At 47.4% G+C, this 23,514-nt stretch overlaps 1 protein-coding gene across 18 annotated transcripts in view; it reads right to left on the bottom strand.

Moving 5' to 3' along the window:
* The window catches only part of TBC1D1 (TBC1 domain family member 1), a 228,057-nt gene that overhangs the window by 3,359 nt on the left and 201,184 nt on the right, over positions 1-23,514 (bottom strand). For all 18 annotated transcript variants that reach the window (XM_069593832.1, XM_069593834.1, XM_069593836.1 and 15 more), the window contains 4 exons: positions 17,051-17,295; positions 15,936-16,095; positions 8,587-8,756; positions 1,822-1,995 (listed from right to left, as the gene is read on the bottom strand). In XM_069593832.1, coding sequence (XP_069449933.1) covers positions 1,822-1,995; positions 8,587-8,756; positions 15,936-16,095; positions 17,051-17,295 — 749 coding nt within the window. The remainder of the gene's footprint in view (positions 1-1,821; positions 1,996-8,586; positions 8,757-15,935; positions 16,096-17,050; positions 17,296-23,514) is intronic.

The raw sequence follows: 23,514 nt of genomic DNA, 5'->3' as shown, positions 1-23,514 counted from the left end.
AATTTTGATAGTTTGGGGAAAAAACCAAAGATTTATGTTGGAAAATTAAGTAATGCACTGAACACCTATCCCTGGGCTCTGAAAACTGTTTTAAAAGAGAAAAAGAAAAAAGGGAAGAGAGTCTCATAGAACTTCTGTGGTCTGGCTGAAAGATAGTAATTCCATGTGATTCAGAGGGTAAAGAGAAGACTACACTCAGGCCCCCACAATCTGACTTGCCATAATCCCTAGTGCAACTCTTTAAACATCTGTTGTTACCAGTTACCGCCTGATGCCTTCCTGGAGGGCTACAGAAGTTGGAGCAGCTTTTCACAACTCTTCTCCTCACAAGAGGGGTACAGTATTAACGGAAGCAGCACCAAATTACCTCCCCTTTTCACCACAACCCACGTGGGTATCAGCCTAGTAAAATCAACCTTCTATTGGAGTGCTATTTTAACAAGACAAATGCTTCTAACGGAGCTCTGAGCTTTCCATCCTGCTGTATTTCAGGGACTGACTGTTTGTCTGGAGGGATTTAAAATTCCCATCAACACTGCAGATCCTTACATGCAAGACAAGGTTCTTTGTCCCCTGGCGCCTCCCCTTCAGGTTACACCTGAGATCCCCCTGGAGAAATCACACCCAGACACTGTCATTTTCACAGTCAGGATAGCTCCATCTTAGGGAAACCCGAAGCCGACTTTGAGAATGTGACCGGAGTCAGGACTCGGCAGGCAAAGCCTTTTCTTTGTTTCTCTACAGTAACTATCTACTAGGTTATACTGGCGTAAAATCCCTGCTGGGAAGAGTACATTTTAGACAAAGGTTGACTGATTAAGCTCCCAAATGCTGGCCTTTCTCCCATCGCTGCCAAGTTTGCATCTGCAAAGCAGTAACTTTTTAGGCAGAAAAAGAAGAGGCTTAGATCAGGATGGAAAGCTTATTCTAAGGACAGCCTAGAACACCACAGAATATATATTTTGAAAATAATACAAATTTTTCTCACCAGTGGCTCAAAAGTAATTTCTAAACCCCACCCCCACCCCCAGAAACACACACATTTCTGTAACGATAGCTGTACCAGCGATCAGCTCATGACACGTAACAAGCAGATGGCACAGTTACTTTACTCCATCTGCTCGGTGGAGGGGTCGTGTGGGGCAGCAAGGTAATTTTCTGTCCTGTCACACAAATGAGGAAATCAGAGCAGGTGGGTGACGGTGGGGCGACACTGGGTCTGGCAAGGCCTGGCTCTCTGGTCTGCACCTCTGTGCTCACTCCCTCCTGCCCTCCAGCACAGGCGATCTGGGTCTGTCCCCGCCCACATTCATGCAGGCCAAGATGGAAACTTCCTGAGGGGAGAATTGTGCCCTTCGTGACCCTACCCTTGGTATTTGCACCAAGGACTCACATTTACGATCGACAGCTCTGGTTTACTCTGTTACTCCTCACTTGATGTCACTCTGAGGACCTAGCTGGTTTTGCTCCTGGAAGCTCCTGCCTTTGATTCTCCCATCATTACTCAAAGCACAATGGCTGGTGTTTGGTTAATAGCACCAGAGCACCGTGGACCCAAGCTCAGCTCTTGGCACATCTCCTGAAAGGGTAAGTGTAGAAACAGTCTCTCAGAAAGTTCCAGGACAATCTGACCTTAGCAAAGGATAATCTGTCTGCTCCCTAACAAACAGGAACAGCTCTCCTGGGCTACCTTTGATCCCAACTACAAACAGAGCAGAAAGGGCCTACAGCGGTGGGAAACTCAGCCTGCGGGGCCTCTGGTGAGTTAATGAACCACCACATGCTCAAGGTTCAGGTGGCGGCCTTGCAAATATGCCCTACCTGCAGCTGTTCAAGGAGGTCAAGGTTCTGTTTGCGTAAGCTGCTGTTGGTCTTCTCTAATTTGTCCATTCTTTGGTTGTCACTGAGAGGAGAAGAATCAATAAGCTCTTCCTGAAGCACATGGTACTCAACTTCATAAGCTTGCAACTGTTTCGAGATGTCCGTCTCAAACACCTGCTTCACAGAAAAGTCATCAGGCATTGGAAATGAGAAAAACCACACACACACACACACACACACACACACACACTCTCTCTCTCTCTCTCTCTCTCTCTCACACACACATATGTGACCATGTCAGTGGATATCCACTGAGCACCTAATGTTATTTAGTGATAAACACAGAATACTCTCTAAATGGAGAAGAGAACAATTTTACTTAGGAAGAGAGAATTTAAGAAGCATTTGGAAATAAACTGAGAGAAACAATAAGTATAGGGCGTCCGTGGTGGCTCAGAGGTGAAAGAATCCCTGGCCAATGCAGGAGACTTGGGTTTGATCCCTCAGTCAGAAAGATCCCCTGGAGAAGGAAATGGCAACCCAGTTCAATTGCCTGAGAAATCCCATGGACAGAGGAGCCTGGTAGCCTACAGTCCATGGGGCCACAAAGAGTAAGACATGTCTTAGTGACTCAATGACAATTGTCAGTGTAGGTCTCTGATGCCATTTTTCAAAGCCAAAACTTTATTTTTTAAAAAGCTTAAAAAAGTTTCTTTTTTTATTCTTATTTCAGTACTCAGATCTCTTTTCTCTGAAAATTCTATTAGATACATCAACTATGGGTCAACGACAGAATAAAACAAAAGAATCACAGCCCTACTTGCCCAGTCACCAGGTCAAAGTTTAATTATAGTTCAGCTGGGTTTTCAGAGTTACAAGAACAGCTAAGTAATGGAACTGTTTACTGAAAAACCCTTCTCTGCACATAAGAGATGAAGAAATGAGCCAAAACCCAAATGTCACCCACATAGATGAGTGAATATGAAACAATGCCTGACTTGCCTTTCTTCTCATAATAGTAACAGTCATGAAAAAAACCACTCGTGTGAAAAACAACCCCAAAGTGCACGAGTGAGCGAGCTGTTCATGTTTGTACTTTCTCTTGGTGAGTGAGCAGGACCGAGGCAGGGCCGAAGAGGGAAGGGATCCGAAGGCAGAGGCCGCTGCTGCCCCAGGCGTGAAAACCCGGCATACCTCTGAGAATTCAGTCACCACGTAAGAAAAGCCAGCACGATCAGAACACGTTTAGAGAATGAAATTAGTATTTTCAAGAGCAGAAACTGCCTCTTCACAGCATTTCCTCCAGAAAGAAACTCCAACACAGTTAAAATCAATGAAAAACTCATTTCCCTTGATGGTATCCTCTTAGCATTTAAACATGAATGAGCCCTATCTTTCCTGAAATCAATTTTAAAACTCCATGTTTACTTTTTCACCATTCCCAGAAATTTTCTCTTCCTTGAGAAAAACTTTTCAGCTTCCTGGCTTTCATTCAGTGGCTAATACTAATTAGGCACAGTCACTCCAGGACAAAAAAGCTACACATCCGATCTGTGACATGTGTGGTGTGCACATGTGTAGTTGACTGTATTGATCTGATTCTCTCCTGTCCCTCAGAGTGACCCTGAGCTCAGCAGGGATTATCATCTCTATTCCACAGTCAAGAAAACTGACCCAGGAGCTTTCAGGCAGCCCTCTAATGGGAGCTTGGCTGGCAACTCCCTGAATGACCATGAACAAGTTAGCTGACCTTTCCTGGCCTCAGTTCCTGGCCTCCCCCCTGGGGGTGATAACCCCTACCTCCCAGCATCTGTGGGAATCATGAGACACACACCTGGCAAGCTGAGCTAAGGGATCCGCTTCCCACACTTGTCACGAGACCCCTCACACCCAAGCTTGTGCTGCAACGAATGGCAGGCTGCCGCACTGTGGAGCTTCTGACCAGCTCAGCACAAAGGCCGCACACACGCAAACCAAGACACTCATGTGCAATCACAAATACAGTTCGGGAAAAACGGCACACGCACACACACGTCTCTTCTTTCACCCAGGTTTTTAAGTGAGCTCCTAACCTGGAACACCCGGGGATGAAACCTTGGGCCTTTGATGCAGAGGGGCTGAGGTCAAGGGCTTTCGGCTGTGCACAGGGCGGAGTGCTCTTGCAGGGCCCCGTTAATCCCGAGGAACCATCCCAGGTCACAGGCATCTCTGCTTAATTGCATCACCACCTCCTGGTGCCAAAACACACACAGCCTTGCAGTCATGCCCAGAAATGTGTCCCCGACTGCGGTAGCATGCAGCTGGCAGTGACAGAACCCTGGTCCTCCAAGGATGTTTTTTCACACTGCTGTATATTCTTCAAAACCGTAATTATAAATGGCTTCGTGGTATTCTATCAAGTTGATGCATCAATAATCATGTTAATCCAGTCATCGAATGTTGGCTCTCTAGTTACTTGCAAGTTTCTGTTATAAATGACAATTCTAAACATCTTTGTATGTACTGCTTTTCCCCTATTTTGGCTTATTTCCCAAGCATACATTCCAAGAAATGGGATTACTGAATCAAAGGATAGGAATATTTTACTGGCTCGTGATACACACTGCCAAATTGCTTCCCAAATGGGAATAATCAACATACAATGCCACTAGCAACATTAAGAATGTGCCAGACACAGTACAGCCTTGGAATTGGGTACTGGCATTAAAATGTTTCATTCTGTTAATCTAGGAAGCTAAAAAACTATACGTTACTTACATTTAAATTATGCACAAAGCTACATACTTCCCCAGCTATTATTAGTCTGCTCTATGAGTCTCCTTTAGTGAATTCCTTTCCATTCTCGGCTCATCTGCTATTGGAGACTCAGTGTCTTTTTCTCTCTGCTGTCTGTGGACATTACAATGAAGCCATCAACCTTGATGGGAACAGAACTAGTCACATACTTTCCACCCACCCCACCCCCTACCCCCCAGCTGGGGTGGGTGGGGGGAAGTCTCAATGGTGGAGCATCTGCCCAGGTATCAAAGGGGTTCAGTGTCTGTGGGGAATTTAAAAATAGTAATAAACCCAACTGAAAGTTGGTCTGCTTTTTATTATCACCACAATGCAAGCAATTCTCAACAATGCCAGGGGTAAAGGACGCCTCCCTGCCATATCCCTACCCTCTTGGTATGGCAGCGACTGGCCTTTTGACAAGCTTTCAATGGCACAACCTGCCTGAGCCGCGAGGACTCCTCCCAAGGCAGAAGGGGCAGCCTCACCACTGTGATTCTGAAGAGCATCTTCTGAACAAGGGAGCTTTGGTGAGATGCCGGTTTCTCTCCTACCAGCTCAAGCAGAACCGAGACCTGTCTGGCGTGTTTACGATGGAGTCACCCACTGCAGCCTTTCCAAGGTGTGTGTGGCTACCCCAGGGATCTTGCTGAAAGGCAGATTCTGACTCAGCAGGTCTGGGGGGCGGGACTGGATTCTGTGTTAAGTTCTATGCAGTAGGACAGTGGTACTGGTCAGGAGCCCACGTGAGGCAGGGCCTGCAGGATGCTGAATGTGGGCTATGTGCTCCATCCTCCCAACCCCGCTCCCCTGCAATCTTCCTTGCACTGACCTGAGGCTGCAGGGCACGCCCTGTGATGAGACAGCCCTGACGTCCCTTCCCTTCCTTTCTGTTTATTCCCAGGGCTTCCCCCTTCCTGAGAGTGGGTTGTTAAGGCTTACATTCAACTGACAACTTTAAGTCACACTGAGCAGCTGCCCCAGAGCCCTTTGCCTGGGACCCTGTCAGCTCTGGGCTGGCCTCTTGGCGGCGGCTCTGAGCCTGTCTGTGTTGAGCGGGAGCTGCAGGGCCCTGTCCTTGGTGACTCTGCCCACCCTGGATGCAGACTGTGTCCCAGAGGCTCAAGTACAGGTTTCCACAGAGAAGGCATTTAGTGAAACGCAGCTTGTCTATCTCAGCGGTGCACCTGGCTCCATCCTTTCACACACAGAACAATTAACTCATCCACGTGCAAGGAACACAGTATCATTTCCACCCTGCAGGCTCTCCCAAGTTGTACCTCTAAGCTGAACTTGAGACTAGAGCACCCTCTGCAGGAAGGGGAGGGGCAGCAAGAAAACAGAAAGCTGGACAGCCCACAGAGGTCAAGTTCCAGATGGACCGTGTGGGAGGGGAGAAGGGCCGAGAGCTGCCTGGTACCGTGAATCTGGTTTCCCAGCGAGACCTGTGACAGGCTGAAAACCTGGACCTCAGAAGCAGGTGCTGTGTCCCTACATGCCACATCCAACCCCCCACCTCCCCTCAAGAAAGCTGAAGCCGTGCCTAGAAGGTCTCTTACCCCTGTGGCTTTGCACGTGCTGTAACTGCGGGACAGTTGACTGCAGCCCGTGCGCCAGGGCTGTCCCACCGCATGCTCTGCAAACAGCTTTATTGCAGCACAGTCACTTCACTCCACACGCACACTGGCTCTGGCCACTTTCAGGCTCCAGAGACTGAGCTTACCTCACATGACCTTATGGCTCACAAAGCCTGAAACACTTTCTCCCTGGCCCTGTGCAATAAAGCTTTGTGACCCCGTGGACTGCAGCCTGCCATGCTCCTCTGTCCATGGGATTTTCCAGGCAAGAGTGCCATTGCCTCTTCCTAGAAAAGGCCTGGCTGAACCCAATTCCCTCAGCTCCCTGCCAGGCCTGCTCACTGCTCACTCCTTGCACAGCCTGCTCCTGCAGCCCTTGCACACACACTCCTGGAACTCCCACCACACTTGCAATCATCACTGTGTTACACACTCCTTTTCTGCATAGGATGGGCCCTGGTGTCCCAGAGTCTATTACACTCTTGGTTCTGCCACCATAGGGTGGTGGACATTTACTCCCTCTGTGCCCAGTGTCCCAGCAATGAAAATGAAGATTATGAAGCCATACACTGTGCCCAAGAGTTGTTAGGGAGCCGAGGGACTAAAAGATTACCAAATTCAAAACATGTACCTAAAATAACTCAGGTACACACACACACACACAACTGTCCTCTCTCCACGCTGTGACCATTTCTATTCTTCCAACATTTAAAGAACATCCTCACATCCTAGTGAGTATCCTTTAGAGAAGAGGGGAGGAAAACGGGATTTTTTTTTTTCCTGGGGCTCAATATCCAGAAGGTAATAACATCAGCAAGGCTGCCCGCCTTTGAGCCCAGGCAGCAGGTCAAGGTGGTCACCGGCACAGACTTGGGTTTAGGGAACCAAGGCTCTTGGGTTCGCCCCAGCAGCCAAAACACAGAAGGATGCACAATGAATGCTCTGAAAGACAGTAAATGCTCAGCAAGGTCAGAAAGGAAAGTATCACAGGGTGGAGGATTCTGTCTTAACGGACAATACTGGAAAACTCTGATTAAACGATACCTGGAGGCACTTGGTGGAGCTGAGTAGTTGCTAAAGCATTTGCCATGAGAGAGCCTCAGTCTGAAACAACACCTTTCCACTTCTTGGCCATGTGACTGTGGGCCAGCTAATTAACCACTCTGAACCCTAGGTTTCTCATGAGTTAAAACCAGCTGTCTTCTCAGGAGGTCATGACTGAATAAGCTCAGGTGTGTATATGCAGTTGCTCAGAACCTGGCAAAAAGTAGGGCGTCAATAAGTCAGAGCGATTCACACTGAGAGGAAGGCGCCAGGGAAGTAAAAAAGAAAGTGCAGAGTTGAAAAGCACTGCTCCTTCACATAAGTAAATGAAATGTGCAGAGACCCAAAGCGGCACCGGGGCAAAACCCTCTCTCTCAGGCCGGACGTGCCTCCTTTTCTGGGTTCGGCACCGAAGGAGGAGCAGTGAATGGAACCACAAACTGCTGCGTTTGTGCGTGCAGCCCACCACTCTCAGATGAGCAGGAATTCTCAGACTTTTTAAAAACATATCTTTATTTCACTATTGGTTTTAACATAATTGCTGTAAGTGTTGGGCTTATGAGAGGCCCGGCCGCTGAGTCTGCAGTGGCCCAGTGCTGAGATTCCTTCCGCAGCACTCAGCCATCTGGCCTCAGGACACTCTCAAGGGTGACCTCACCTTCTGCAAGGCAGTTCAGTCCTGTATGGTCAGCAATCATTACTGGAAGAGTCTTCCTGACACAGAGTCAAAATCTGCTCCCACTCTTACCCCAGACCATTTAACAACTGGTCAAGCTGCAGTTCCCAAGTCACTTCATTCTCAACCTCTTAACATTTCAGAGAGTGATACATGCACACATGCCATTCTACTGCACACAGAAACCAGAGGTATGGGACCACAGATGTGGAACTGAACACTATTCACAAACACACACACCATGAAACAAACTTATAGAATATACACTCCTTATCACAACTTCATAGCAAGATATTTTAGAAGATTCCAATTAATGCCATTCAGCACAAAAATCAAAGCACTCATTTTACAAAAGCCTACAAAGAATAAAAGCTATGAATTTTGGAAGAACAAACGATGAGGGGTGAAGCCTCTTAATTGTAAGAAATTACAGTTACAATTCTTACAAACTGTAAGAAACTGTGCTCGGTGTCACACTCATAACACATGCACACTCAGACACACACTTAGTCATGGAGCAAGGCCTTGAGCTGTGCCTCCTACAAGCTACTCAGGACTTGGTAGGTCCTGAGAGGTAGGAAACAGAGGGAGGGAGGGGGGCAGAGAAAGAGAAAGAAAAGGAAGGAAGGAAGAAATTCAGCTTCTGCACATCCAGGATTACGGAGCTTCTGGAGGGTCCAGACTGAACCATACCTGACTGATAGTCTTCTCCATCTGCACCAAGCCCAGGTTGGGTAGTGTGCTTTTTATAAAGTCAACTATGGTTTCTAGGTTTTCATGCTGCAGAATCAAGGGCTTATGGCTTCCCAGCAGACTTAGAGCCACTTTAAATATGACCTCTGATCCCTGAAGAAAGATCATATCTGGGAAAAACACAGAAAAGCCAGAAGTTAATACGGACTCAGTCGCTGATAAAATGACACACTGTCCCCTTTCACACACACTGAAAAGCAGGACAGTGGGAAACACAACCCTAAATTAGAAGATCCTGATATTTCAGATAGGGTTGTCAAGATAATACTAAGAAAACAATGTATGCAAACATACTGCTAAAATTTTGTCACAGATTCAGATCTTTTTTTCACTCCAAAAAATATACTAAATTCAAACATGCTTCGAAAGTTGAACTGTGAAAAAGAAATTTTTAATTAGTCTGTTTTTCCAGAAATTCTCTGGATTTCAAAGGAGTTATTACTAAAGCACATGTTTTCATGGGTAAAACAAAGATTTGTATACTCTACCCTAATTACTGATGCTGCAAGTGAAAAAAATGCCCATTTCCTCTGCTTTGAAATAAGGAGTTTAGTGATGTAAAGATCTTTAAAAACTGTAAAAAGCCTATATCATTGCAAAAGTACATTATTAAAAACAAGTGGAAACAGTGTCAGACTTTATTTTTTTGGGCTCCAAAATCACTGCAGACAGTGACTGCAGCCATGAAATTGAAAGACGCTTACTCCTTGGAAGGAAAGTTATGACCAACCTAGATAGCATATTCAAAAGCAGAGACATTACTTTGCCAACAAAGGTCTGTCTACTCAAGGCTACGGTTTTTCCAGTAGTTATGTATGGATGTGAGAGTTGGACTGTGAAGAAAGCTGAGCGCCGAAGAATTGATGCTTTTGAACTATGGTGTTGGAGAAGACTCTCGAGAGTCCCTTGGACTGCAAGGAGTTCAGTCCTGGGTGTTCTTGGGAAGGAATGATGCTAAAGCTGAAATTCCAGTACTTTGGCCACCTCATGCGAAGAGTTGACTCATTGGAAAAGACTCTGATGCTGGGAGAGATGGGGGCAGGAGGAGAGGGGGACGACAGAGGATGAGATGGCTGGATGGCATCACCGACTTCATGGACGTGAGTCTGAGTGAACTCCGGGAGTTGGTGATGGACAGGGAGGCCTGGCGTGTTGCAATTCATGGGGTCGCAAAGAGTCAGACACGACTGAGCAACTGAACTGAACTGAACTGAAATACTGCTTGTTTAATTTATATGCAGAGTACATCATGAGAAATGCTGGGCTAGATGAAGCACAAGCTGGAATCAAGATTGCTGGGAGAAATATCAATAACCTCAGATATGAAGATGACATCACCCTTATGGCAGAAAGTGAAGAACTAAAGAGCCTCTTGATGAAAGTGAAAGAAGAGGGTGAAAAAGTTGGCTTAAAACTCAACATTCAGAAAACTAAGATCATGGCATCTGGTCCCATCACTTCATGGCAAACAGATGGGGAAACAATGGAAACAGTGAGAGATTTTTATTTTGGGGAGCTCCAAGCTGGTTTTAGAAAAGGCAGAGGAACCAGAGATCAAATTGCCAAAATCTGCTGGATAATGGAAAAAAAGCAAGAGAGTTCCAGAAAAACATCTATTTCTGCTTTATCGACTCTGCCAAAGCCTTTGATTGTGTGGATCACAATAAACTGGAAAATTCTGAAAGAGATGGGAATACCAGACCACCTGATCTGCCTCTTGAGAAACCTGCATGCAGGTCAAGAAGCAACAGTTAGAACTGGACATGGAACAACAGACTGGTTCTAAATAGGAAAAGGAGTATGTCAAGGCTGTATATTGTCACCCTGCTTATTTAATATGCAGAGTACATTATGAGAAACACTGGGCTGGAGGAAGCACAAGCTGGAATCAAGATTGCCGGGAGAAATATCAATAACCTCAGATATGCAGATGACACCACCCTTATGGCAGAAAGTGAAGAGGAACTAAAGAGCCTCTTGATGAAAGTGAAAGAGGAGAGTGAAAGAGATGGCTTAAAGCTCAACATTCAGAAAACGAAGATCATGGCATCTGGTCCCATCACTTCATGGGAAATAGATGGGGTACAGTGGAAACAGTGTCAGACTTTATTTTGGGGGGCTCCAAAATCACTGCAGATGGTGACTGCAGCCATGAATTAAAGATGCTTACTCCTTGGAAGGAAAGTTATGACCAACCTAGATAGTATATTAAAAAGCAGAGACATTACTTTGCCAACAAAGGTCCATCTAGTCAAGACTATAGTTTTTCCAGTGGTCATGTATGGATGTGAGAGTTGGACTATAAAGAAAGCTGAGTGCCGAAGAATTGATGCTTTTGAACTGTGGTGTTGGAGAAGACTCTTGAGAGTCCCTTGGACTGCAAGGAGATCCAACTAGTCCATCCTAAATTAGATCAGTCCTGGCTGTTCACTGGAAGGACTGATGTTGAAGCTAAAACTCTAATACTTTGGCCACCTGATGTGAAGAGCTGACTCATTTGAAAAGACCTTGATGCTGGGAAAGATTGAGGGCAGGAGGAAAACGGGACAACAGAGGATGAGATGGTTGGATGGCATCACTGACTCAATGGACATGGGTTTGGGTGGACTCCAGGAGTTGGTGATGGACAGGGAGGCCTGGTGTGCTGCAGTTCATGGGGTTGCAAAGAGTTGGACACAACTGAACTGAAAATCACTGCAGATAGTGGTTGCAGCCGCAAAATTAAAAGACGCTTGCTCTTTGGAAGAAAAGCTATGACTAACCTAGACAGCGTATTAAAAATCAGAGACATTACTTTATCAACAAAGATCCGTCTAGTCAAAGCTATGGTTTTTCCAGTAGTCATGTATGGATGTGAGAGCTGGACTATAAAGAAAGCTGAGCACCAAAGAACTGATGCTTTTGAACTGTGGTGTTGGAGAAGACATTTGAGAGTCCCTTGGCCTGTCTGCAAGGAGATCCAACCAGTCCATCCTAAAGGAAATCAGTCCTGAATAGTCATTGGAAGGACTGATGCTGAAGCTGAAGCTCCAATACTTTGGCCACCTGATGTGAAGAACTGACTCCTTGGAAAAGACACTGATGCTAGGAAAGATTGAAGGCGGGAGGAGAAGGGGACGACACAGGATGACATGGTTGGATGGCATTACCGATGCAATGGACATGAGTCTGAGTAAGCTCTGGGAGTTGGTGATGGACAGGGAGGCCTGGCGTGCTGCAGTCCATGGGGTTGCAAAGAGTCAGACATGACTGAGCAACTTAACTGAACTGAATTAAATAAAAAATTTTTTTCACTCTGAGAATTCAAAGAACTTTATCAGAGTTATTTTCTAGTTCTTGCCATTTTTTCCCTTAGAATGGCTGGCAAATGCTAACAATTCCCACATCGACTATGCAGAGGGGAGGCAAGCGGCCCCTCAGTTAGCCCACCCTCCCTCTCCCTTTCCCAGAGGTGAGGCCATTCAAAAAAGAGACTCCAATGCCCTGGTGCTCAAGTATAGAACTAGTAATTCACTGTTGGGTGACTAAGTTTGGGAAAGTGACCTAACAACTGGAATAATAATGTAAGAAGAAATAGAATTTTAAAAGACAGGGACATAAATCTAATTAGAGGCAAAAAATTTTCTTTTTTTAGGGTGGGGGGAGCTGCAGGCGAATGGAAGAAACAAGGCAGCTATAAATGCCATCAAGTGAAGGAGGACAGAAGCAGGGGAGAGAGTGTGCCCCAGACCTTGGAGAACCCATAGAAACTCCCCAGATAAGGAGTCAGGGAGTAATATGCTCAGCAAAAGGCAAAGCAGGTGGAAATGCAGACAGGGGTGAAAGCACACAGGAACCTGGAAGAGCAGGTAAGGTGGGAGTACCTTATTCTCCCTCCAGAAAGTTCAAAAATTAAGGAACTTTTAATTAATAGTACACAAAATGTGACCTATATACCCACTGCCCCAATCCAGCTACTGTCATTTCCGCCCATCTCCCAATCCTTATACACTTACAGACTGGAATTTAAAAAACAACAACAACACAATAATCTCCTTGGAAAAGTGAGTTGATTTTCTGCATTTGAACATCCCTGCAAGAGGAAGTGAGCTGTGAAGGCTTCCAGCAGCGTGGCAGGAGCCCTGCTCACCACCTCATGGCCAACTCTCCTTTTTTGAGCCACCAACAAAACAGGCAAAGGGGTTTAGCTGGCAGGAGAGGGAACCTAAAATTCGGCTGACTCCACCATGTTGCAAACTGCTTGCTGAGAACACTGCAAATAACTACTTTGCTTTGAAGACACTTCAGCAGCCCTGTATCATGTTAACCTGTATGGGCACTCTATTTGAAACTCCCCACAAAATAGAAGTTCAGTTTTCCTGTGGGGGGAAATGATTGACTCCAGGCACATGGCCAATTAGGTGAACTTGCCCTGTATCTCTTTTGCAGCCACCTTCGTCTTCGTCTAGGGCAATCCCTCTCCTGCACTTTCTCTGGGAGGCTGCAGTCCTCCCACGGTGACCCCCCACATCCTACCAGGATCGGGTAGGAGGGAGATGAACGAGGACAACCGCCTGGCCGCAGAACAACCGCACAGTTTCTGTGAACACTCGCTTCTTCACCACGGCATCACGTTACCCAGAAGAGCTGTTTTTCCAGGCCATCCATACAACCTTGTTTTCCAATCTCTTTTAGTCCTGAAGCCTCTCAGAATCCTTCCCTACATTACAGGTGGCTTTTGTGTTTTTGCCAAACTTTCGGTTTTTATATTCCACCTCCTCTCTCATCTAACTTGGCAGAATGCCCTACAGAAAACATCTGGAGCCTAATAACAGCACAGCTGCCACCTCTAGCAGGAGCAAGAATGGTCCTATTTTTCAGACTTTTCCCCCAAGGTAGATGTTAGAAGATGAAAAGAACCAGCATCTCTCCCAGGAGGGCCCCTCTGCACCTAAAGAGGAAAAATACAGGAGGGGGAGATTTCACATTATGTGACATCCAGACAGAAGGACTGATGCCCAGGCTCATCACAGCTCAACGTGAAGGTCGAGCACAGGCATCACTGGCAGCTGTCCCTCCAAGTAGTGTATACTTAATTAGAGATAGAAAGTAAACTGAAAGTGTTGGCTACTCAGTCGTGTCCAACTCTTTGCAACCCCATGGACTGTAGCCACCAGGCTTCCTCTGTCCATGGGATTCTCCAGGCAAGAATACTGGAGTGGGTTGCCATGCCCTTCTCCAGGGGATCTTCCCAAGTCAGCGACTGAACCCAGGTTTCCCCCATTGCCCCATTGCAGGCAGATTCTTTACCAGCCTGAGTCACAATTATTAACCTATATATGGGCTATGTTGACTGCAAACTGAGATAGATTCCTTTACTTACATATAAAATGCTGCTGCTAAATCGCTTCAGTCGTGTCCGACTCTGTGCGACCCCAAAGATGGCAGCCCACCAGGCTCCTCTCCGTCCCTGGGATTCTCCAGGCAAAAACACTGGAGTGGGTTGCCATTTCCTTCTCCAATGCATGAAAGTGAAAAGTGAAAGTGAAAGTCGCTCAGTCATGTCTGACTCTTCAAGACCCCATGGACTGCAGCCCACCAGGCTCCTCTGTCCATGGGATTTTCCAGGCAAGAGTACTGGAGTGGGGTGCCATTGCCTTCTCCGATATAAAATGCTGAATAGTTAACAAAAGTTCACATGTTTTTAGGTTTATCCAGGCCTAAATGCCTATAATGAAATGGGCCTCAGACCAAAAAAGCCTACTGTGTTTGAATGGTAGGCTTTGGGATTTAAAATGAAGCTATCCACTATCATGGAGCTAAGTCACCCATGCTAAATACAGAAATGGTTTTTTAAAAACCTGTCTTTTCTAGGAAATCTACTAATAAAATGGTTCATTTTTAAGTATTAATAGAGGAAATAGTGACATCACAAGACAACACTGCCCTAAGTCCCCACGTCCTGCCTATAATCTCAGGAGCTCTGAGCCCTTTAGCCAGCGGGATATGGGGTTGGTGGGATCCACGAATCACAGACACTGGCATTGTCATGCATAATGTATGAGAAACTCCGAGACCCACCTCTGCCTGCACAGTACGGAGAAGACGACCCTGCTTTTGTGGCTTTAGCTTTATTTAGGAAGTCATTAGGATGAGCTTATGCTCTAGAGCCCAGGAATTGCAACTACTAAAGCCCACACACCCTAGAGCCTGTGCTCCACAGGAAAAACCACAAGGAGAAGCCTGTGTACCACAGCTAGAGAGCAGCCCCTACTCACCCCAACCAGAGAAAAGCCTGCACAGCAACGGACACCCAGCACAACCAACAAATACATACGTAAAGTTAAAAAAAAAAAAGCACAGGTGTTTAAGTTATCAAGTGACTCAGCAGAAATGGTACTAAAAACCACCTGGTATGTGATGATGATCAGTTCTTTAATAACCACTTGCTCCACAATAAACAAATAAAAAGAACTGTCAGAGTCACCATTTCATCCTAAAGCAGGGAAGCACACTGGACTGGAGCTGACTGTTCACAGCGCCTCACTCAGCTGCTATCCCTGCCACATCAAGGCAGACTTTCACATTTTTAAGTTTTAATTTCTTTAAATTGAAGCATAATTGACAAGGCAGTTTTGAGACTTTACATGTGAACACTTATTTAACTTTGACAGAAGCAATCTTCTTGAAAAGTAAATTGAGAAATGGGGAGATGGTTTGAAATGTGACCCACCTATGGTCACAAGGACAGACAAATGGGAAGCTGAGGTGGGGGCGTGTGAGACCAGACCGTGAGTCAGTGATAAAGAGGAGCTTTCAAGAGCTGGGCAGCAGAGGAAGCAAAGTAGAGCCAAGGGCAGAAGAGGAGAGAGGAGGCGGAGGAAGAGGAGATGCAGAGGAAACCCAGAAAGAAGAGTGGCCCAGAAGTCCCCGGCTGGGAAGTCTTGAGGCGCTGTCACTGAGCAAGCCCTGGGCCAGAGAGGTGGAGGAAGACAATTCAGGAGAAATGTCTCTGGACCATGCGCCCAGCTCCCTGGTCTAGCCTTCAGGACATTTGCTCCAGTGAGAGTCTGGCAGGAGGAAATAGGACCTTATTCCCACAAGAAGGCATCGAGGGGCGGCCCTGATCATCAGAAATCAAGCAGGTCCTGAAACTCAGAGAACTTAACCTCCTCACTAAATGAAAATGACAACATCCTGTTCCTGCAGATACAGGTCTGAAAATAAGAACCATCACCATGGAGAAACCACACCCGGTTCCCATCGAACCTGAGAACCCAGGTTTTGCAAGCAGCCTCACACACACTCACCAAAGACTCTAGCGACGAAGCCCAGGGGGAACTGTGAGGCAAACACGGTGAGGAACCAGGGCGCGGCATAGAGGCTGGGGCCGATCTCGTGCTCCTCCAGGTGGTTGTAGAGGTCCCTGTGGTAGTCGTGGAGCAGCCTCGAGAGCTGGTACATCTGGATCTGCAGGAACACACACAGGGTCTCAGGGAGGCAGCAGCCTCCACCCCAACTCGGAGGGGAAAGAGAAGGACCGCGAGGCTGCACGTGGCTCCCTAGACCCTGGCCTCAGTTCTCTCGTGTCCAGCCAGTGCTCGCCAGGGCTGCTGCCACAAGGCTGGGGCTGGCCGGCACTCAGGGCAGGGCTCCTCAGCTAAGAGACGTTCCACATCTGTCTCAGGAAAATGATCTGTAAGTTCTCCTACAAATACACGTTATTAGCGAAACTCAAAGCTAGGGGAGTTGGAGATAAAAAGCCAGCCTCTCGCAGAGAGTAAAGTGGGAGGGAAGCATTCTGTAGCAGGATGCTGCTGAACCTGTTCCCTTAGTGAGTTCCGGCTGAATCCCCCCAACCCCTCAGGAGGCAGGACAAGTGTGACTTCTTCAGCTTTATAACACAGGCGGGTTACAGTAAGGTGACAAGGGTTGATCTCAAGATGGAGAAAATAACTTTTCCAACTGGGCTGGACCCAGGGTGGCAGGGGCTCAGGCATGGGGGTGCGGGGTCCCTGGCAGAGGAACCGGCAAATACACTGGGAGGTGGGAATCAGACTACCTGAAGGTGGATTCAAAGAGAAAAGGTAAAAGGAAGGGCCCTGGAGTCAGACAGGCCTGGGTTTACATCCCAGCTCTGCCACCTGCTACTGCGTGACCGGCTCAGATTATTTACTATGTAACTTTTCTGAGCCTCAGCTTTCTTGTCTATAAGCTGGGATCAGCGCTGCCTTCCTGAGGGTGGAGGAGGTGAATGCGCGTGAACCACCTGGTGCAAGGCTAGCACAGAGTAAGTTCTCAGCAGTGACAGACGCTACAATGGTAACTGATGGTGGGAAATTTCCTTAGATACACTCGGAAAGGGATCATAAACGTGTTTATTGTAGCATTTAACTTTATCATAGGCAGAAGGAAGGCTTTCTACCTGTAAAATAATCATGTCCGGCCGATATTGTTTCCTCAGTCCCATGTCAAACATCAGAAACTTGAGCATGTTAAATGCCTCTTCTTCACCCATATGAAGCAGCAGGATGCCTGCTACAAAGCTGAGACCTTGGCAATAGCCCACTTCTTGGTCTAGAAGCGAGTAGGCCTTCAGGATGTTGTAAAGTGACAGCTGCCCTGCTCCTAGCTGAGCAGAGTAGTACGGATGTGTTGGGAAGGTTCGCCCTGTAAAAACAAAACACGTTAGCTGTAATTTTTAAAAAGCAAAGTCTATTGAACCAGAAAATCCAATGTGCTTCAAGTTAAAGCAACAGATCTTTACAAGTGGGATCATGTCATATATTAGCTCTGTAAACAAAGTCAGCTGGTTGTGCTTGGAACAACTTTTTGCTCTTTGCAATTAAAAAAGCAGCAATTAATCATGCTTTCAGGTGAAAGAAATGAGAACCACCTTCAGGCCTGCAGATATTTGGGTTTCAATCTATAAAAGAAAGAAAACTGTGCATCCTCTCAACAGGCACCTGCTCTCCAGAGACCTGTGGTTCTCGACTGCACCCCATGCCAGCACCATCGCCCTGCCCCACCACGCCCTGATCCGCTCTCCCCAGATTACTTGTTTCCCTGCAAGTGCTTCACACAACTCACACATTTCTACACAGTAAGTCCCCTACATACAAATGAGTTCCATTTCGAGAGTGTGCATAAGTTCAATTTGTTTGTAAGTCCAACAAAGTTAGTCTAGGTCCCCAACTAACACTATCGGCTGTACAGTGCCGTACTATCATAGGTGTATAAATTTTCACAGAAATAATGAACAAAAAAACAAACATTTTAAATCTGACAGTGCAGTACCTTGAAAAGTACAGTGTAAGAGCTGGCATACAAGGGCTGGCATTGAGTGAACAGGCAGGAGGAGTTACTGACTGGAGGAGGGAGAGGAGGTGGGAAACGGCAGAGCTAAAGGACCGTCAGCAACAGGAGATGCAGGGCAAGCTGCAGTTTCACTCACGGCTGACACTGATGGTTCAGGTTCCGGTTCCTCGGTTGAACCAGATCCACATCTGCATCTTTGAAAGTTCGTAACTTGAAGCTTCGTATATGGGCGACTTACTGTACTTTTAAACCATAGGCAGTACTCTGATACACACTGGGGAGCAGCAGGCATTTTCTTTTATACAAAACAGTCGCCTCTCAAAAAGAGGTTAAAATAAAATGCTCTCAACATCCTGATTTTCACAAAAAAGCTAGTACTCAGACAAAATGGAAAGATTTCTTTTGTTCAGGAGGCCTGTGAGGTTGATGCCTGTCAAATCCCACCTCCCCGTCCCATCCTGGAATGTGACTGATGGGGAAGTGTGTTTCCAGGGAGCAGAAAAGGGCCTGAAGAAAGAGATGCTCAGTTGAGGCCACGCATGGACCCAGGTGAGAATTAATGGCCTCATCAAAGGCAGAAGTGCACCAAAGCCACGAGGAAAACATTCACCTTGATTATTCGGTCTCCGCAAAGGGAGGAAGATACATTCCAGTGTTCTTCCCCAGCCCTGTGAGAAAGCATTTCATCAACCCAGATTGGTTTGCTGCTGCTGCTAAGGTACTTCAGTCATGTTCGACTTTGTGCAACCCCACAGACAGCAGCCTACCAGGCTCCCCTGTCCCTGGGATTCTCCGGGCAAGAACACTGGAGTGGGTTACCATTTCCTTCTCCAACGCATGAAAGTGAAAAGTGAAAGGGAAGTCGCTCAGTCGTGTCCGACTCAGAGTGGTTTACCTGAACTTAATTTAAGTCAAAGTGTTAGTTGCTCAGTTGTGTCCGACTCTGCAACCCCATGGACTGTAGCCCATCACGCTCCATGGGATTTCCCAGGCAAGAATATGATTTATGAGGACAGCAATAGCCTTTTCTGATTTCCTGTCCTGTGTTCACCTCTTTCCTGCTGCTCTACCTCTCCCCCCAGCAAACCTTCCCCAAACACGCCCTGCACACATCACCCCGCTGCGGGAAAGCCATCAGCGGGCCCCCGTGGGGCTCCATGCGCTCCCATCCTCGCCTGCCCTCCTGGCCTCACGCTCTGCTGCAGGGTTAACCTGGGAACAGCTCTTCCCACCCAGGTTCCATGGAGTGGGAGCACAGTGCCTCTCTGCCCTGTCCTGCCCGCACCCATCCCCAGCTCTCTTTGGGTCTCCAACAGGAAAGGGTGGCAGAACACACAGGAGTTGCGTGATGTGAAGGAACACCAGGAAAGGTTTAATTATTTTTAAATTTGATCTGTCCGTGTTATCATTTTTGCTCATCAGTCGCCTTCTCATATTAGAGAAGGGCCCCCCACACCTCCTGATCTTTAGTTATTAGCCCAACCAGCCACATCTTCCCTGTCGCAGAGTCTTAGGGACCGGCCCTGATGTTCTTGATGAAGGAAAGCTGTCTGCACCAGCCTGAACAGGGCTCCTGTATGTTCCATGGGATTCTCAAGCGTCATTCCCTGAGACAGCAAGACAGGCCCCGAGCCCTTCCCAGGCTCAGGGAGAGTCAGGCCTCCAGTTTCTGACTGAGAGGAGCGGCTGTCCAGCTAGCATGAATGCAGCTCCTGCTTTACACTAACCTGTATTTGGGAAGACAATGCCTTCCTGTATTTACCTAACACGGTAAATATTGATAGACATGATCCATGTCAAAAAGGCCCTTTGGGCTTCTCAGTCGTGTTTAAGAGTGAAGGAATCCTGAGATCCACAGCTTGGGAACAACTGCTCTAGATAAATACCATGGCTCACACACTCCTGGCCACACTCTAGGCAAAGGGAGGGGGCAGGCCTCGCGGGTGGAAAAATGGACCAGGTTACATGTTTGTGGATAATCACAGCTACGTAATCCAGCACTGAGGTCAGCAGCCTTCAGCCCTAACTGAGGTCCTCTGCTAACCCTGGGAAGGAAAAACACTCATCTTCTGAAGACCGTACATGTGTAGCTGATCTGCAGCAGGCGAGTCCTGGGCAGTGCGCACACAAAACACGTTCAGTCCTCCACATCCTGCTTGCTCATTCAGAGGACACCCACAAGGCTGCTCAGGCTGCACTGGGGTGCAAGACAAGTTTCTTTCCTCTGTATTTTTTTCACAAAGAGCCTGGAGATTTCTGCCTCTCTAGGGAGGGGTACTGACAGACTAGCAATCTTACTGTGGAGCTTGGTTTCCTCATGTGCAGAAGGAAGAGTAACCTTATAACCACGTGAGCACCAAGGCTCCCTCCTGGCTGAGAACGGTGATGCTGAGATCTTCTCACAGTGTGTGAGTTATGACTGGAGGGAAAATGCCCTTTGAATGATGCTTCACAATTAAAAAAAAACAAACAAAACTCACTCATCAGTTGTTCAGTGTCTGCTTCCCCATTAGAACTCATTAGGGCTCTTAGAATGAGGGGATGCACCATATAAGCTTGAGACGCATTTGTGGCTCACCACCAAACGGTATAGATGGGCAGGTGATTAAGAAGGCAGAGCTCTCCTGTACGCAGACTACTTTTAGAAACAGTTGTCTGAGTCCAGTGACTGAGCTGGAACTGGCTCCCACAGGCCTGTGCGTATCTCTGCTCAACTCCATGATCAATGATAGCAAATTGGTAGCTCAGATTAGCCAAAGTGAATGTTTACACCAAGGAAATCTATAAATGTTGACATCAGGGCTTCTTTTGAGGGGTCTGGGGGAGCTGGTTGTTGCCAGCACAGCCCTGACTGGCTGGAAGGGTGTAGAGAGATGTCAGACCACTGAGAGAGCAAGTCACCCCATTTTATTCCTTTACCATCCACATTTAGTTACATCATTTTGAACTTAAAAAGGATATTTAGAATGGTCAAATAAATATGAAATCATGATATGCTCTGGCTATCAGAGGCTGTGGCATACCATTTGGAATGACGCATGTAGCTTTGTGTGTATGTGTATAGCTCTTGTTGCAAGAATTTATTAAGACTTGAGTTGTGATCGTTCAACTGACCTCCCTTAGGCAAAGTCCCCAAGTGGACAGGAAAGTGTGTTATGTAAAAAGATTGCTGCAGGACAAATCCTAGGTACTTTTCTGTCTTTTGCCGTTAATGTTTTTTAGTTTTTCTCATGGGACTTAAACCCAAAGATGAAGCAGAAAGTTGTGCTCACCACCAGCATCCCTCTGCTGGTCATGAACAGCCCCGTGTACTCCTCAAAGCACACTGCATGCGGCTCCTGGCAGCAAGGCCAGGCAGGGGAGGAGGGAAGCCCTTCCCTGTCCTTCTATGGTAGGGCATCTTCAATACTCTCAGCTGATCCTTCATCTCAGAGGTTTGTCTTCTCACCTTGAAGGGTTCTAAAAACAAGGAGAAAATTCTCTCGTGTAACACCTGGATTATAGCTCCTCTTCTTCTAGATACCAGGCAGGTTTTATCTCTTAAATGTTTTAAGTGGAAGCACAAATCAATGACAGCTGCCATGCTGGCTTCTTGACTTGAATAGATCTTTGAATATGTGCTTTGCCTCTCACTGAAGCTTGGAATTATGTGCTTTGCCTCTCACTGAAGCACAGACATGCCCAAACCTGCCCAAACCTGCTTAGGGAGCACTGTTAAGACAGTCTCTGAAAGTCCATCAAAAAATGCTATCTGTGGTAATGGAAAGACTCATCAGACCTCTGCAGGGTATGTAAAGCAAGCCACCACTTTACTGACATCCTGTAAAACAGAGATTAAAACGACAAGTGATCAATGTTGGGGGTGATCAGGAGCAGTTTCTAATCGGGAAACTGCTCTAATCGGGAGCACTGCCCTCTGATTCAGTGGTATCCCTCCATTTCTGGACCTGGTCCAGTGTTGCTCTGGCCAAGCCTCCGATTGTGGGGAAGGCTGGACAGCCTCCTGGGGGAAGCACTGACGGCGGCATGCCTGGGACAGGAGCAGCTGACGGGGCAGAAGATGACGTGGAGCCTGAGGGGGGGTCTTGCTACTCCGTGTCCCCCATGGCCACATGTGGCCACAACTAGACGGGAGGCACAGCCAGAGGGCAGGATGCCGGCAGCAGAGGCTGTCCATCCAGGATGGAGAGCCAGGGAAGAGGAAGGTTGCGATTACCTAAGGGCAGCACAAATACATCAGCTGGAGCCGGGCCTAGAGGGTGGGGCAGCCCCTGGACTAAGGCCCAGCGTGGCTTGCTCAGTGTCACATGCTGCCGTTTTCTCCTGGCTGGGTGGGGCCAACTCTAACGACGTTCCTCCACCTAACCAGAGGAGGGGATGGCTGTGCTGGTCCACAGCGGGCAGAGCCAAGACAGAGAGGAGCCATACGGTGTCTGGAGGGGACATGATACAGAGACTAAGAAGACCAAGGTTCTAGCACTTTCTGCCAGTAAGTAGCAGCCCGTAACTTGGGCAAAGCACATCACCTCCGAAGTGGAAATTGTGTACACCCTCATACAGGGTTGAATAAAGCTGAAATTCAACAAAGCTAGTGAATATGGCTCACAAACTGCAAAACACTGCCCAACCATTCAATTGTTGTTCAGTTGCTCAGTCGCGTCCATCTCTTTGTGACCCTGTTGAGGCCACCGGGAGGAGGGCAACAGGGATCAAACCCCTCCTCACAGACGGCAAACAAAGATTGGAAGCAAAGGTCAGGTGGTCTCAGTTAGGGTAACGATAGCGCCTGAACCTGCATGTTGTAACTGTTAACTCTCCCATGCCTGCATGTTGTGAAACATTACTGACATAACCAGTCATGCAGAGCAGGGGTGTATAAAACTGAGTCCTCCGCAATCATCGGACGGGTCCTTGCTGGGAACCGATTCCCCTTGGACCCGCTGGCGTAATAAACTGTACTCCACCGTCCTGAGTGTCTTCTGGGGAGTTTTGCGACTCTGGATTCTACAACGTTTCTGGTGTGTTGGCCGGGAAGCCCTTGGAGAGACAGGCCCATGGAGCCTCCGCCTGTGACTCGCTGGGATGAGAGCCTTGGGAAGGGGAAGGTGTCTCCTCCCTCGGATCAGCTCTTGCTTTAGTGACTTGTCTTTCTAGGCAGACTTCACGAGACTGTAGACGACAGAAGGGAAGCACACAGGTAGGTCCCTTTGTAATAGTGGAAGAAGGGACCTGATCAACACCTTGGGGCTGGATGAGTCTGAGATGGCTGTGTCCTCTTAGGCTCAGTGGGGAATTTACTGAAATAAGTAAAACTCTGTTAACTGAATCTCTGCTGATTGTTTGTCAACACAAATTTTTATTTTCTGGTTTCCAAAGGACTGTCCCCTTTGCCGCAACACCCTCCTGTTCTCCTTAGGGATTCAGGGACCTCCCGAACATTGTTTAGGACCGGACTGGGAAGTGGGGCTCTGGGTGTACATTTGTCTGCACCAACCCATATAAGACAGATCTGGGTTTTGCCAGGATCAGACTTGTGCGAGGAGGAGTACGTAGAAGCCTTAATTGATTGGA

Source organism: Ovis canadensis, chromosome 6 (genome assembly GCF_042477335.2).
Source record: "Ovis canadensis isolate MfBH-ARS-UI-01 breed Bighorn chromosome 6, ARS-UI_OviCan_v2, whole genome shotgun sequence".
NCBI classification, from domain to species: Eukaryota; Metazoa; Chordata; class Mammalia; order Artiodactyla; family Bovidae; genus Ovis; species Ovis canadensis.
Note: the sequence above shows the minus strand (reverse complement) of the source record. Positions and strands in the feature narration are given on the sequence as shown.